Source organism: Penaeus monodon, chromosome 37 (assembly GCF_015228065.2).
Source record: "Penaeus monodon isolate SGIC_2016 chromosome 37, NSTDA_Pmon_1, whole genome shotgun sequence".
In the NCBI taxonomy this organism is placed as follows: domain Eukaryota; kingdom Metazoa; phylum Arthropoda; class Malacostraca; order Decapoda; family Penaeidae; genus Penaeus; species Penaeus monodon.
This window is the reverse complement of record NC_051422.1, coordinates 30055858-30073357: the sequence shown is the minus strand read 5'-3', so window position 1 is coordinate 30073357 and position 17500 is coordinate 30055858. Positions and strand designations below refer to the sequence as shown.

Sequence of the window (17500 nt, the reverse complement as noted above, 5' to 3'; positions counted from 1 at the left end):
TTAAGATGGAATGGAAGTTCATATAAACCCTAAATTGTCAGGCATGGACGATCAACTTCCTCTCTATTTTTGGACCAAGCAAGCACAGCAGTTCCAGGCACAGCAGTTGCAAGCCCAGCAGATACAGGCACAGCAACTGCAAGTGGAACAAGTGCAGCAAGTCCAACAGGTCCAACAAGTACAACAAGTGCAGCAGTTACAGCAAGTTCACACAGAGCCAACAGATGGTAAATATACTTGTCTAGAATGTGGAAAGACATTCTCTAAGCGAAGCAGCTTTGAGTATCACAAGAAGACCCACACAGGTGAAAAGCCTTTCAGCTGTGGCATTTGTGGGAAAGCTTTTGCAAACAATCGCAACCTTGTGGTTCATACCAGGATTCATACGGGGGAAAGACCGTACGAGTGCTCAGAATGTGGGAAAACATTTACACAAAGAAGTATGTTAACTGTCCATCTGAGAATTCACACTGGAGAAAGACCATATCTTTGCAATGAGTGTGGGAAATCTTTCTACCAAAGTGATCACTTAACAAAGCATAGCAGAATCCACACAGGAGAAAAACCATACTCCTGTGAAGAGTGTGGAAAGGCATTTTCGGATAGTAGTGCTTTAAGACAACATATAAAGAGGCATCAAGAAGTAGGACCTTTTAGATGTGAGTACTGTGAAGAGCTTTTTGATAAAAAAGTTTCATATGATGTACATATGATGGAGCACAAAGGCATTAAGCCAGAAGAGTGTGATGTTTGTGGAAAGCAGTTCCCTACCAAAGGTCTTCTTACAAATCATCGAAGAACTCATTTCAAAGAAAAAGCATTTAGATGTGAACTATGTGATGAAGAATTTATGAGATTAGTGACTTTAAAGAAACATGTGAAATATGCACATGGCCATGGTACGTCTGGACGTGTTCCACCAATCTATGATGACAGACCAACAAGAAAGCCATATGGAGAATCAAAACCTTTTAAGTGTGATGAATGTGACATGACATTTACAACAAATGGTAAATTCTTGGCCCACCAGCACACTCATCGGCCAAACAAACAATTCAAGTGCGATGATTGTGGTATGTGTTTTGCAAAAAGTTATACTTTAGAGGTTCACAGACAGATGCATGCCAGTGCTCCCCAAGTGATTCAGAATGGACCAATCCCAATCAATGCAATGACTTCCATTGGATCTCTAACTCCAGTGTTGAGTGTGCCAGCTTCAGTGACAGTGCCACAGACATCAAATAAAGTCACAGCATATGTCAAAGTACCACAACGGCCAGTTGCAGTTAAGCGGGAGCCTCGCTACGACGATCCTCTTGCCATGGCTACTGCTGCTGCCCAGGTGACTCCAGATCTTGTAGAAAGTCTCACTGTGCCAGAACAGCACCAATCATACAATTATATTTATTCAGCCCAGGGTAAAACTATGTATACAAACAAGTTCCGTAAGTGATAATATGAAAGCACGCATGGCAGGCATTATTTTGAATAAACTTTTATATATGCTTTGATACTTAACAGTTATGAATATTTTAGTGTTATCTGACTTCATGATACATTTTGCATTCATATTTCCTTATCATCATAGATTGAATTTGCAAAATATATTTATATTTATCAAATAGTATGGGTTACATTGATAGAATCAGTCAGCACAAATAGTACCTTGAACTTTTCTAAATAAAAGTTAATTGCTAGAATGATATATGCAGATCAATTATTTGCTCAAAAAATAATTGCAGGATAAGTTTTGACAATTTCCATTGAAAAACAAATTAGCCATTGCATAAAAAGACAAGAAAAGAATGTAATATAGTATGCAAATTATGGCATTCATGAATTATTTCAAAGTAGCTAAAAGTATGTACAAATTATATTATTTAACACTTGGCATAGCAAACTTATAGGTATTAATTGTCAGGCTGTATGCTTTGTGATACCAAATGAGTTCCGTACTGGTGCCAAATATGCATATGACTAGGAAGGAACAATTTTCTTCATATTTTTGTGTAAAACATTGACAGAAGGACAGAAGTAGCTTTAACAACATGCACATTATATACAGTACTTAATTTTGTAAATTTTGTATTTGCTCATTCTTTTAGTAGGGAACATGAAGTCATTGTGTTCCTATGGTCAGTATACATGATACTGATATATATATATATATACTTAATTTTAATTTCATTTTTTGAGATACAGAAGTTATTAACAAAAGCACTTGCATTTTGTTATTGATTATCATTAAGTTTTGCTTTGTGTAAATAGAACAGCCTCCCCATATGTCCTTGTGCATGTTATACATGCACTTGCAGGCCCACATATTCATGTAAACATCCAGACATGCATAGTAGGCACATGTACTCACTGGCACACATGCACAAGCATAGGCACACTCACACTCACACTCACACTCACACTCACACTCACACACACACACACACACACACACACACACACACACACACACACACACACACACACACACACACACACACACACACACACACACACACACACACACACACACTCTCTCTCACTCGCTCAAACTCTCACTCCAACTCATTCTCAAATGTGCGCACACCCGCACACACACATACAGACACACACACACATGTACATGCACCGTGCTCACACTGTGCATAAAACATATTTTTGAATTCATTGTCCTATTAGGGATCATGAAAGGCAGGTGAAAATATACTTAATACTGTAACAGAGAGAGATTAATGCTTTATGTTGTGGCACAAACCATGTAAATTATATTGTAGTTTAAATTGGTAAATAAAAAGATTTATGTAATTATCTCCAGTGATTAACCTTCCTTGGGAAATGAAGGGGAGTGACCTGGGCAGTGCTGCAGCTTGGCAGCCTCAAGTATTACAATCACCTTGCTTTTCATGACCTCTGCTCTTTTGGTTTTAACAGGACTGTCCTGCATGGGGATAGACAACATTGATAAAATGGCCTAAAAGTGATTGTTTCATTATATTGTGTACAAAAATTATGCAATTCCTGATACAAAGATTTTAGGCTTTTCCCCTTCACTGCTGTACAGATAACTTGTCATTGAATATCTAGATAAATAAAATTCTATTGAGTTGCACAAATAGCTGGATTTTCTAGTAAGAATTGAGTAAATGAATGAAAATTTAGTTTTTTAGTTGTTATTATTATTTTTACATAAATATCCCTAGAAAAAGAGGGTCTACAGAATATCAATGTCCATTGAAATAACTAGATTTTAAGAATCTAGTGAGTTATTTGTGCAGCAACTTTGAAAAAGTAAGGAAAATGCATTTAAGATTGTCAGTACTCTTAATTAACTTCATGACTTTTTATAATTATATCTAACTACCATAAACTCGTTTCTCTTATTAGTTTAAACTTCTTTATTGCATGAAAATGTAAACATGTATATATGTGTAATAAAACTACCAGAGGGGAGAAAATTAGATGAAGTTGCCATAAAAACTCAAATTACAGATTATCTTAGAGGAATTGGCAAAAAAATTAGGTTGCACAGGTTTTCTAAAAAACAAAGTAGTATGTAGCTTATTGTGTATTATACTTATTGAGTATTTGAGAATACCAAAAGAAAGGTAAAAAAATGTATGTATATTTTTTGCACCATCATGCTCAGTTTTTACAGTACATGCAACTTTTTTTTTTATGTGCATAAGCTTTAGTTAAAGGCCTATTAAATGGTATAGGTGGATTTTTTTCTCCTTTTTAACTATAAATACGTATCAGGGAAAATGGAAATGATGTAAAATTAAATAACTTATGTTATTTAATTGGTTAAAAGCATGTGTTAGAAGATATTCATCAAAGATGTATAGGAATTTCATTTTTATTTTAGCTATCCCCCCCCCCCCCATTTGGGTATCCCCAAAAACTCTATTGAGATAAATGCAATATTAATACAAACACCAATTGATCTGGAAGATATAATTGTTTTTTATGGCACTTAAATCTAATTTACAAGCCTACTAAAAAGACCAAACAAGCTAACATATGCTTTATAGTTAATGGCTTACATAACAATCACGTTTCATAGATCCTAATATATGGGTGGGTAAGTCTTTGGATGTGTAGGCATTCAGACCCACCACTGACTGAGTTATGGTTTTCGCAAGTCAAATCTCCTCGCCCCATCACCCAGGTCTGGCCCCTGAACCCTCTATACACCCCAATCCCTTGCTCGTTGTTGTGGTAGGGTTTAGGAGATGGAGGCCGAGGCCCAATGCCGGGGATCAGCCCTGCCTTGGACCTCAGCCTCGCCTCAACGAATTTTGCATGGTCTTTTCTCCGTTCCCTTTACTTCTCTTCTTCCTCTGTTCCTCTGTCCACTTATTCTAATCGTTAACTCATTTTTACCCCTTTTTGCACAATACTTTATCATAATGCTGTATACTCTCCCTATTGCTGTATTTTGAATAAGCAGCTAATGACCTTAGATGTTGAAGCGGCAGAAAATTTTCAATGAATAAATAATCCTAATATTTTCATGGGTAAGTCTCTGAATGCGTAGCCATTCAAGGCCGACGCTGACGTCCGTTATGATTCTCGCAAATCAAATCTCTCCCTATCCCCCAGGACTGGCCCCTTACCCCTTTGTATCTGGATCTTTGAAATACTGGATTTCGACATTTTGTTCTGTATTTGTGTAATTCGATGGATTTTTATACCTTTTATTTTATTTTCCTCTATTGAGAAGTTTTTAGAAGCAGATATAAAAAAATACAAAACACGAAAGATGACAGAATGAAAAGTAAAAACCTGGGTATAGTTTCCTAGGTCTCGTGACAGTGCTTGGTTCTCCAGATATATAGGGTTTCTGGTGGGCTAATGCTGAAGATCATCACATGATATTAATTTATTTTATATAATGATAACCATTTTAGAAATGATTTCAGTTATAATTACTATTATCATTATTACAGTTTTGTTTCTGTTATATATATATATTTTTTATCATCGTGTTAGTTATCATCCTCATCGTGTCTATCTTTGTCTGTTTTGTTGTTTTTATTTATTTTTTTTTTTTATCATTGTTATTATTATTGTTGTTGTTATTATTATTGTCATTATCATTGTCTCAGTCTTCATCTTTATCTTCATCTTCCATCATCTTCATCTTCATCTTCATCTTGAGATTAATCTTCATCTTCATCTCCATCTTCATCTTCATCTTCTCCATCTTCATCTTCTCCATCTTCATCTTCATCATCTTCATCTTCTCCATCTTCATCTTCTCCATCTTCATCTTCAGATTCATCTTCTCCATCTTCATCTTCTTCATCTTCATCTTTTTCATCTTCATCTTCTTCATCTCCATCTTCATCTTCAGTGTCATGGGCATCATTGTTAGTTTTTTTTTTTTTTTTTTTTTTTTTATTAGTTATTTGTTTTCATTTTAATCATGCTTTTTATCATAATTTTCATTTTATTATTATTTTATCCTATAAATTATTTCTTTATTTATCTTTAATCCATTACAGATCACATATACATACATGCCCTGCGCACTAGCTCTTGCCTCGACTAATTTTGCAGGGTCTTTTCTTCTCCCTCCTTCGTTTTCTTTCTCTTCTTCATTGCCTTCTTCTGTCTACTTATTAAAATTGTTAAATCATACTTACCCTTTTTGCCACAGAACTTTACCATAATGCTGTGTAACCTTTGATATTTGGTACAACTGTTTCTGGAGATCGACAAACATTCTTTACCTTTTGGTATATTTTGTATATGCTGTTTAAGAACGTAGAGGTTTATGCAGCAGAAAATTTAATTAAATTAGTCTAAAATTTTAAAGTTTTCAAATTTAATGTCAAAGCAAGCAATTTGATCGGGTAATTGTGATGAAAGTTATAAGCTGGTATTAATTAAATTATGGACCTAAAATGAAACAAAATATATTGCACACAATACAATAATAAACTAAAATTCAGATGCTCTTGAACACATGTTTGATAAGAAATATTAACATAAATTCATATTACTGTATCATTACAGCAATTAACAAACAAGATAAATTGATAAATAAGGAATAGAAATATAAAAAGTTTTTTGTCCTGTGATATCATCATCATCAATAACGGTATGCTGGATTGAAAATAATGAATTATTTTAGTGCTCCAAGTACGGACAGTTGCTCCACTGCCAAGCTAATGGTCATAGGAAAGACAGGAGGTGCGCTGTTTGGTTTCCACAAAAAATTAGTATATAAAAAAATAGATTCAGCAAGAATTGTGAATTATAGTGTAGGTATTGGTTTTCACCATAATCAGTTTTTAGTAGTCCAGACTATTTAACCCAATCGGCATGTATGGCAAGAATACGTGCCATGGCCACTGTAATACAAGTTTATTGTACTTACACATGGATGTCTGTACAAGTGCTTAGTCACCAAGGAGTCAGTTGTTAGGCCTACCTATCTCACCTGTTTACCTTTTCCTTGACTTTTGGAAAGGTCTTCCCCCCCAATCCCTTGCCCGTTGTTGTCGTGGGGGGGCTTAGGAGGCGGAGACTGGGACCCAATGATGGGGAACTCCCCAACCTTGGGACTCAGCCCTCGACTCAACTAATTTTGCATGGCCTTTTTTTTTTTTCCTTCCCACTTTTCGTTTCTGTCCCTTCACCAAACCCTTCTGCTATCCACCTCCTAAGGCGTGAGACCCGTGCTGAAAGGATGAAAGGCTGACTTTGTGCCAGTCCTGAACGGCCTGAGGGAGCCATGGGCACGGTATTCCCCTGATTTGTTACCTAGCCCTTACCCCTCAAGGGGACCCTGAGGGGTGGACTGTTTTTATCCCCAACATAACCAGGCTTACCATGGCCAGTAATGAAAACATATCCCCACTATTAGGGGCAATGAGGCTTGCCCCTTTATCAAATAGCCCCAACGATGTAAACCCACCCGATTCCCTGACCCCAGGCTCTCCTTTGACCACAGCTCCGAACACTGCAATAACTACCCCCTCATCAATGCCTACTAGTACAGTAGCCAACAATCAACCCTTAAGGAACATTTCCACTCTTCCAGCATGCTCAACTTCAACACCTCTATCCCCACAACCTCCAACATCAACCACCCCATCCTCCCTTATTAATACCTTACAGCCTTATTGCCCACCTCTCCATAACACTACCTCCCTCAACACTACTCCATCTTCGTCACGCCCCCGCCTTCTACTCCCCTATCTCTACAACCTCCTTGAATACTCTCTTTAGTGCAGCCAAATGGGACCGATTTTTCGTGATCCCTCCCACAGCTCCCTACTCTGACAACACCCTTCTCTTCCAACAATGTCTCCAAAAACAAGTAGGTAAAGTGTCTTTCCGTAGCTGACCCGACTGCTCCCGTCTTGTCACAGTAACATCCGAAAACCAAGCTATAGCATTAACAAAACTAACTGACCTATATGGTAACCCCATCCTTGCAGAACCCCATCCAACCCTCAATACTTGCACTGGAACAGTTTCAATCTCCCCAGCAAATTGCCCAGTCTATGACAAAGATTGGTCAGACTGTGGAGAAGACCTACTTGCCTGTCTCACAGACTATGATGCAACATCAGTACAATGCTACTCCATTCCCCCCAGAGGTCATCGAAAGAAACCCACTAACATAGCCAAAATTACCTTCCGTAGACATGACCTTCCCTTTAACGTCTACATAGGAGGAGAATCCCTCCCTGTTCGTCCATACCAACCTCCTCCACGTCAGTGCCAAAATTGTTGGCGTCTAGGACATCCAGCCAAACATTGCCGTTCCACAGCCAGATGCCGACTATGTGCCCAACCTGGCCATACCCGATCTAACTGCTCTGCATAATCACGCACATGTGCCAACTGTGGCGGCCCCCATAATGTATTTTATAGGGGCTGTCCCACCTACAAATTTGAGTCTGAGGTAGCAACTCTCAGATTCAAACTTGGACTCACACTACGTGAAGCCAGACAGGAAGCACGTCGACGTGGTTTTTCTCTTACTCCTTACTCCAGTAATACTGCTCATTCTACCAATTCTCCTAAACCCACCCACCCTACATCTAACTCCCCCTCTTCTACCTCCTACCTTCTCCAGTCAAACTCTTTTGCCATCCTAAACCCAGACACTCCAATCTCTACTACAGATACTCCAATCACCTCTACAACCCCAACACCTTCCTCTCTCCCTCCTCGCACTACCCGTAACAGACAGAACAAACGTTCCACCCCCTCTTCCCCTACCACACAAACACCTCCACCTTCCTTTGCCCCTACGCTTGAGACACCAATCCTCTCTTCCCCCCCTCACAAGAAATCCTTTATCCCCCAAAACTCCCCAACCAACTCCTCAGAAGAAACTATTGAAAATATTCAAGATTACTTAATGAAAACTGGCACTCAACCTCCAAATCTTACAACTCCTGCTCCTTTCACACTGCAAGTAACTGCTGATATCCATCCTCCTCCTAACGATATCCCCCCTACACCCTATCCTCCTAAACCCCTCCCAACACAGCCCATCCCCCCCGACCCCAACCCCGCCCACATTAACCCTCCCACCATCCCCTCTATCCCTTCCATTCCCTCCTGGATACACACGTGAATCCCTTATGTAACCCTCCCACCATCCCCTCTATCCCTTACACACGTGAATCCCTTATGTCACAAATATCCCCTTACCCCCTCCTAGTAGAACACCAACTCCCACACCTCTCCCATATCAGACCTCTTGGTCCTTATCCCACCCTCTAGCTGCTTCCCTCTCAAAATCTCCAAAACGTACTACAATCTATATCACTAAAGTATAACTATCCTTCATTGGAAAATTCGCGGTTTCCGCTCTCACAGACCTGACCTTTGTCATATCCTTTGCCTTCAAGAGACCTTTCTTACACATCCTCCAATACCAATCCCCAATTATCATTGTCTCTTCCCCACATTCCCTTTATGTCTCATCCATACTTACCTCTGCTTTCCCCACCTATCCTCCCTTCACCGACCTCCCAACCTATCAGACATCCTTACAGAATCCCACACTTTCTGTTTCAACAACCTATTCTCTTTCCTCATACATACCCTCCATCTAATCTAACTCCTTACCACACCCGACTCTGACCCTTTCACTTACCAATTCCTTTGCCCAGCTTAGACAACTAATCACTAACTCAACCACCCTTCCCTAACATTAACTATAGTGCTACATGACCTTAGATGTCTAGCACATTTATCTTGCTTTTAACCATTAACCATTAACCATTGGAAAGGTCTTTTGCATTATTTCATTGTCTTAAATGTTATGAAGAATTTAATAATCTGATAATCATACCATCAATAACAATAATAACAGTATCGATATCAACTGTATTTAAAAGAAAAACACATTTTCCCACCAATTCAAGGTAAGGGGAAATCAGGATTGGTCACTAGGGCCTACTGATAGATTCCTTGCTGGTTGAGCACATGTGGAGTCATCTGTATGTAACAAAATTCACCAAAAAGGGGACAACATAATTCCAGGGCGGTTGCATTAAGCAAAATATTACTAAGGAAAAGCAGAGTAGAAATAAACCTTGTAGAGTTGCTCAATGTGAATAAGCACAAAATATCTTTCAACTAAGTTTTCAAATTTTGCAGCCAGTGCTTAGGTGAAGCAGCATAACTCTTGACAGTGGCTCTAAACAGCATCCTTTTTGTGGATCTCAAATATCTATTCCACATTTATAGGGTCAGTACATAATGATAAGATGCTTCACTCTTCCTTATTTGGTTATTTGTTTTACTATATATATCTTCTCTTACAAACATCTGCTATGTTTTCACCTTTCGTACCACCTAATATAGGTATAGTATTCATTTTTACTTGATGAAACAAACTTTCATTGAAAGTTACAGTGCTGTGTCTTGGAACCCTGGGATACTGCAGAACACAGATTGAGAAGCATTTACTTGCAAAATTGCACACACACATGTACCATAATGTTGTATGGATGAACATAGACAAGATTGACTATCAGGGTCTCTGTTGTTACTTAAATGCATGCTAATAATTAGTTGTGATTGACATGACATAATATTGAAAATTTTCTGGGAGTAACACCCAAAGAAGCAAAAAATATATTTCTTGTGTGCTATCCATCTTAATTTTAGATTATATGAGAAAAATAGAAAAAGTATGCATACTGATAAAGTTTTGCAGATGTTTCCTTTAGTTTCTGAAAAAAAGGACATTAGAATAAATATTCACCTAAATAAAAAAGGAATGGTATTAGAAAAAAAAACTCACTCTAATCTCTTGTATTATCCACAATCTTATTGTGTTGCAAAGAGTACAACCCAGCTGAAGACCGTTGAGTATCTTGAGCTGGAGCAAACGGAGATGTATAGATTTCCCCCTCCTGGTTTGGTACCCCTAAAGACGTGGTTTCAGTGTTGAAACCCCCATTTAGAAAACTGAAAAATAAGTTATAACTGTTTTATGGGGACTACAGCCCATACATCACTTTATTTTTAAGGCCAAAATTTTGGTGTAGGATATTCTCTAGATCAGAGGTTCTTAAACTTTTTTGTCATGGACCCTTTTAAGAATCCAATGAAAACTTTGAACCCCTTTCCTTTGAAATATTCACACCAACACAGCTTTGCATGTAATATGTATTATGTGGCTACATTATTTGGTAAGATTTCATTGTCTCATACATACAAGAGATACACAAAGTATAACTATTAAACTTTAAAGTGAACAATCTAGATAAACACATAAATATGAATGTTAATTTTTATCTGAGGGGTTTAATGGACCCCCTGAAACCCCTCCATGGACCCCAGGTTAAGAACCCACGCTCCAGATGTGGGGCACAATGTAGCAGATCACCCCTGCCTTGGACCTCAGCTCTTGGCTCAACTAATTTTGCATGGTCTTTTCTTCTCCTCCTTTTCCTTTCTTTCTCTTCTTCACCCCTTCTGTTGACTTCCTAAGGTGAGAGCTGAGCTGAAAGGTTGAGAGGCTGGCTTTGTGTCGGTCATGAACAGCCTCCAGGAGCCATAGGGCCCCATTTATTTCTGGCTCACCGTGGTCAATAATGAAGATTTTTTACTCTTGTTAAGGGCATTAAGGTTTGCCCCTTCATCAACTAGTTTATCTAAATTTGATTTCATTGGTTTACCCACCCCTGCCTCCCCTTAGACTACGGCTCCATCGACAGATACTAATACCCCCTCCTCGATGTTTGCTGTCAACTCTATCCATTCCAAATCATCCACCCAGGTCATTACTCAACCTTCAGAATACACCCCTTTCTCTCTCCCAACATCCTCCACTCCATCTCCTACTGCAGTCTTCTTCATTGTCTACCCCCAAACCCCTTATTAGTACTCTTCATTCTTATTGTTCTCCTACCAACAGTACAACTTCTCCATACCATACCTTTTGAGTACCCTTTTTGGCCCAAGTGGGATTGATTCTTTGTGATTACCTCTATAGCCCCATACTCTGACAATGTATTCTCTTCCAACGATGTCTCCAAAAACAAGTAGGCAAAGTTTTCTTTTGCAGTTGTTCCAATCATTCACACCTTGTCACAGTTACATCCAAGTCCCAAGCTCATGCACTATCTACTCTCACTGACCTCACAGGCAAACCTATTCCTGCCCAACCTCACTCCTCCCTAAACAATTTTACTGGAACTGTTTCCGTGTCTCTGACTGATTGTCCTGTATATGACAAGGACTGGTCAGACTGAAAATGACTTTTTTGAATGCCTTGTTGACTATAATGGCAGTCCAGTGCTACATTATTCCCCCCAGAGGCCAATGTAAGTCCTACACCAATATTGCCAAGATTAGCTCTGTAGACATGACCTTCCTCATGAAGTTTATATTGCTAGAGTGTCTCGCCCATATCAACCCCTTCCCAGTCATTGTCATAAATGTTGGTGTATAGTCACCCAGACACTGTCATCTACAGCTCGATGCCCTCTTTGTGTGTTCTAATTGCTCTGCTCAGTCACACACGTGTGCCAATTGTGGTGGCTCCCATAATGTATTTTATAGGAGCCGTCCTGTTTACAAGCTCTCAGATTAAAACTAAGCCTTACTCTACATGAGGCCAGACAAGAAGCACGCCAATGGGGTTTTTCTTTTTCTACTTATTCTAAAACTGTATTTCACTCCACTCCCCTCCCGCCTTCTTAAGAAGTTTCAGCATCTCCCCCAGTATCTTTGCCCTCTACCCAGAACCATCTTTCTCACTCTATCTATCACATACGACAATCTAAACATTCCACCCCATCTGCTCCTACTACATCCTCTCCTTCACCCACCTCTCTGTCTGCCCTTTGGACATCCATTCCCTCTTCTCCACATAAGAAAACCTTTGTTTCTCAGACCTCTCCACCCAACTCACCTCCAGAAATTCTTTAAGACATACAAAACTTCCTAAGCATGACCCATGAGAATGCTCTACTCCTTCATCCACAATCTATTCCTATTCATTCTACATTCAAAGTATTTGCTGATACTCCTCCTCAAGTTTCCCCTACCCTTCTTCCTCCCTCTCTCCCCTCAAAAAACTCCATCCTCTCCTCACCATTTCCTCTTACTTTCCCATTATCCTTACCACTCTCACCTGGATGTCACATGACTCCCTCATGTCACAACACTGTCCTTCTCCAGATCCCTCCCCTCCTGACATCCTTCCCAGTACTTCACCACCTTCCCCTGTTCCCTTATCTCATTCTCTGTATTCTTCTCTTACTTCTACTCCTACTATTTCTACCTGTATTACAGTTGATTGTTTCAATAATACCTCTTTTGCAGTTTTCCTCATACGGTGTTGCTCTCCCTTCCTCAAACACATACTGTCTATTTGATCTGATTGCCCTAAACCTTTAACCCCTTTTCCTTTTACAGATCCCCACCATATTCCATTTGCTCCCCCCTCTATGCCCTTTTCACTACCGTTCTATCCTACAGCTTTCTACAACCTTTCACATCTATCATCTTATCCTAATTATTAAATCGTTTCCACCCTTCTCACCACAATATTTTACCATAGTGCTAAATGACTTGATGTCGCACATTTATTTCTTCTAACTGTTGGCCAAATATGCTTATAATTACCTTTCTGTCATTAGTATGTAAAGTATAGTACAAAGCAAAAATTATTCCAGAATAGCTATATGATGAATATGTTTACATGTGATATTGTTAAATCTAAAATAGGGGAGTATTGCCTAAAGAAAATATAAAGAAATAAAAAAAAGGCATTTTACATTCCACTGTGAAGAAGAATTAAGATTATAACAATATCAGAGGATATATTTAGATCGGTATTGCATACATTTTGCTTCTCAAATGTCAGACTGTTCAAGTCATGTTTTACAAAGATATTGACAGTTATTTTGGAATAACTGAATTCACTGTAACAATCCCTCACTTGAAGAGAGAGTATTACAGGCCATACCCTAATAGAGGTCATCATATTTAGCTGTCACTAATAAAAAAGTACATTATGTCCATTCATCTTTTCCAGTCTTTCATACAAAGAATATGAACAATACACAAAAGTTAATTTGTGTTGTGTGATTTTCTGCTGTATTATTATTAAAAAGGCATATAACGTTTTAGCACTTTCAGTGTCACTGTAGTCACTTTTGTTTGTGTTCCACGTTCTTAAGAAAAGTTCTTACTGCACTGAAATCAAGAACTATTGATTTTCTTTAGCATTTCAGAACACCTTTAGAAAGCAATTCACTTCTTTGATCACAGTTTAGTAATTTATTTGACTTTCACAGCATCAAATAACCTGCAATGATTATATATATATATATATATATATATATAATATATATATATATATATATATATATATATATATATATATATATATATATATATATATAATATATATATATATATATATATATATATATAATATATATATATATATATATATATATATATATATATATATATAATATATATATAATATATATATATATACAATATATATATATATATATATTATATATATAATATATATATATGTTTATATATAATATATATATATATATAATTATATATATATATATATACATATAGTAATATATATATAATATAATAATATATACTATAATATATATATTATATATATATATATATATATATCAAATATTACATATATATACATATATATATACTATATATCACATATATATATATATATATAATATATATATATAATATTATATATATATATATATACACATATATTTGTATATATATATATATACACATGTACATATACATATATATATATATATATATATATATATATATATATATATATATATATATATATATATACATATATATACACGTATGTATGTATATATATACATATATACACATACACATATACATGCACACATGTATGTATGTATGTATATACATATATACACATACACATGCACACATGTATATGTATATATATATAGGTATATATTCATTTATTCTAGTTGTAAAAATGCCAGCGCTCTTGACTGCTAGATTGAGCCTGATCTCACAGTGAGAAAACAGCATATCACCTTGAGAGGTTAAAGACAGATGTTGAAGGGAAGTCACTGCAATGGTATAAATATTAATGTGCTTAACTGTGGTTGATTAGGAAGGGCATCCAATCAGGCAAGGATGGTAATGCTAAATAACCTCTCAATAATGAATTGTAGAAACAAACAAAGAAGAGTTTCCGCTCTTGTCTCCTCTCCTCTCCTTTCCTATCCTCTCTTCTCCTCTCCTTTTGACTGCTTGTCTTGCCTCACCTCTGTTCTCTCCTCTCTTCTCCTTCATACATTATCAATTTCCAGATTTACACACATTATATAAGACTGAATAATGCAATTCTGCTTTGATATGAAAAAGGATTTGTACCTACTTAATCTACATAGGCATAATGTGTTTGTATATAAACTATGACAAACTACTTAAAAACATGGATATCAGAGAAATGTAGACATTTAGGGAGAAGTAAAAAGAAGAAATGAATGAAAGAAGTTGGGAATATAGATAAATAAACAGGGACCTATTGCTTAGCTCCCCCCAATCCCTTTCTCACTGCTGCCATGGGGGATTAGGAGGCAGAGACTGAGGCCCAATGTAGGGATCACCCCAGCCTTGGACCTCATCCCTTGCCTCAACAAATTTTGCAAGGTCTTTCCTTCTCCTTTCTTTTTCTTTCTCTTCTTCATCTCCTACGTCCATCCAGTTATCCAAATTGTTAGCTCATATTTAACCTTTTCAGCACAATACCTCACCACAATGCTTGGTACACTTGTTTGTTTAGAACATTGACCATTCAGGAAATCCATGAACATTGCCTTACTGAACCAAAAAGCTTTACCTGGTGGCTCTGCCCCCAAACCCCACCCTATCACTGTTTAGTGAAGCACCTAATGACCTTAGATATTGAAGTGGTAAAACATTTTCAATAAATAAATAATATTGCTTAGCTGAGGGAAAACAGGAGGGCCAGTTAACAAGAGGGGTGGGCAGTTTAACATACACAAGTAAGCAAGAATGCATATAAACAGCTAAATATATCACACCCTGGTATATGTTAATAAGTATGCTCATTTGGGAAGATCTTGAATTATAGCAGTTGTATGAGCCCAACAGAAATATAACAATACCATTAATATTAGCTTAGAGATATAGAAAAAATGAATAAATAAAATAGAGAAATGTTGGGAAAGACTTTAGATCATGCAGTTTAGTAAGAAAAGGAAATAAATTGTGTTCAGAATTATAAAATATAGTTACTTTAAGCAGAAAAGAACTGGCAGAAGCTATTTTCTTCTAGATCTCATATAGCACTGAATATTGAATAAGCTACATTATCAAATATATGGTATGAATACAACCTTTTCTTTCTTTGCCTTTTACTGGATTTGTTGAAGTAATCAGTAACCACCATATATCATTAAAACACCTTTGTCATTACAGATAAAATAATGGCAGCAAAGAACGACACAAGGACTGCCATAAAAGTTACGCAGTTTCTTCCGAAGGTTTCTCAAAAGATGTGGAATTGAATTCAGACTGGAATAAGAGAGAAAAAATGATGGAGCAAAAGAATAACAACTAACCTTAAAGGAAAAAGTCAGCAAAATGTCGTTGCCACAGCAAGTCAGTGTCCCGTCAATGTCTGTGGCTGTGACAGTTTCTGTGGCTGTCCCAGGCGTCCATGTTTCAGTTCCAGCCATCAACATAGAGGAAAAGGATGACCACATGAATGTTTACCTCTGGAATAAGTCACAGCAGACACAAGATACCAAAACCCAAGGAAGTGATGGCAAATATGAATGCAGTGTATGTGGGAAGGCCTATTCCCAGAGGAGCAGCTTTGAGTACCACAAGAAAACCCACAGTGGTGAAAAACCATATCACTGCAGCACTTGTGGGAAATCGTTTCTCAACAAGAGCAGTTTAGTTGTACACAATCGCATTCACACAGGAGAGAGGCCATTTAGGTGTGATGACTGTGGCCGTGGATTTACTCAACGCAGTATGCTGACAGTCCATCGAAGAATTCACACAGGTGAGAGACCTTATACATGTTCAGAGTGTGGGAAAGCTTTTTACCAGAGTGATCACCTTACAAAACATAAAAGAATACATACAGGAGAAAAACCTTATCTTTGTGGAGAATGTGGAATGGCTTTCTCAGATAGCAGTGGATTAAGACAGCATGTGAAACGGCATACAGAGATGGGTCCATGGCGATGTGAGAAGTGTGATATAGTGTATGAAAAACGTACACCTTATGATCTTCACATGATGCAGCACCGTGGAGAGAAGCCTCTTGAATGTGATGTTTGTGGTAAACTCTTTCAGTATCGATCTACTCTTGATCTCCATAGAAAAACACATTTTAAAGAAAAGGTTTTTAAATGTGATGTTTGTGGTGAAGAATTTACTGGTAAAGTTTTACTAAGAAAGCATCTAAAACATGTACATACAGAACGATACTATGCCAGACGCCTTGTTGGCTGGAATGCAGATAACAAATCATCCAAACAACAGGGTGACACCAAACCTCTTAGATGTGACCAGTGTGGTTTACTTTTTAAGGACAATGGTAAATTCTTGCTTCATCAGAAAGTTCATTGTCTTGAAAAAAGTTTCAAGTGTGATGTTTGTGGTTTGGCATTTGCTAAGAGTTACACACTGGAAGTTCATAAGCAGATGCATCCACATATATCTCCTCTTGTCAATGCTACCATGTTGACAGAAGTGCCATGCCAGGAACTACAAGGAACACCTGCATCTGAGATGACACTAACTCCTCTGTACCCTGCAGCCCAAGAACCTTCCATTGTGACCCAAGAGATCACACACATCCCAGCAGGTCAGGTAGTTATTCCTAGCACCAGCAAGTTCCAATCCTTTGTGAAAGTGCCCATAAAATCCCCAGCCAGCAAGGGCAAGCGAACTAAACCATGGTAGTTCT

The 17500-nt window shown here is 37.5% G+C and overlaps 1 protein-coding gene across 1 annotated transcript in view; it reads left to right on the top strand.

The window, feature by feature from the left end:
• Nucleotides 1–17500, top strand: part of LOC119596259 (zinc finger protein 160-like) — a 22603-nt gene that overhangs the window by 4172 nt on the left and 931 nt on the right. The window contains exons 2-9 of the mRNA XM_037945424.1: nucleotides 1–1450; nucleotides 10322–10394; nucleotides 10539–10640; nucleotides 10745–10855; nucleotides 11477–11525; nucleotides 11721–11807; nucleotides 15293–15464; nucleotides 16129–17500. The exon at nucleotides 1–1450 is cut by the window's left edge and continues 241 nt beyond it; the exon at nucleotides 16129–17500 is cut by the window's right edge and continues 931 nt beyond it. Coding sequence (XP_037801352.1) covers nucleotides 11–1450; nucleotides 10322–10394; nucleotides 10539–10640; nucleotides 10745–10855; nucleotides 11477–11525; nucleotides 11721–11807; nucleotides 15293–15464; nucleotides 16129–17496 — 3402 coding nt within the window. The 5' untranslated portion in view covers nucleotides 1–10 and the 3' untranslated portion in view covers nucleotides 17497–17500. The remainder of the gene's footprint in view (nucleotides 1451–10321; nucleotides 10395–10538; nucleotides 10641–10744; nucleotides 10856–11476; nucleotides 11526–11720; nucleotides 11808–15292; nucleotides 15465–16128) is intronic.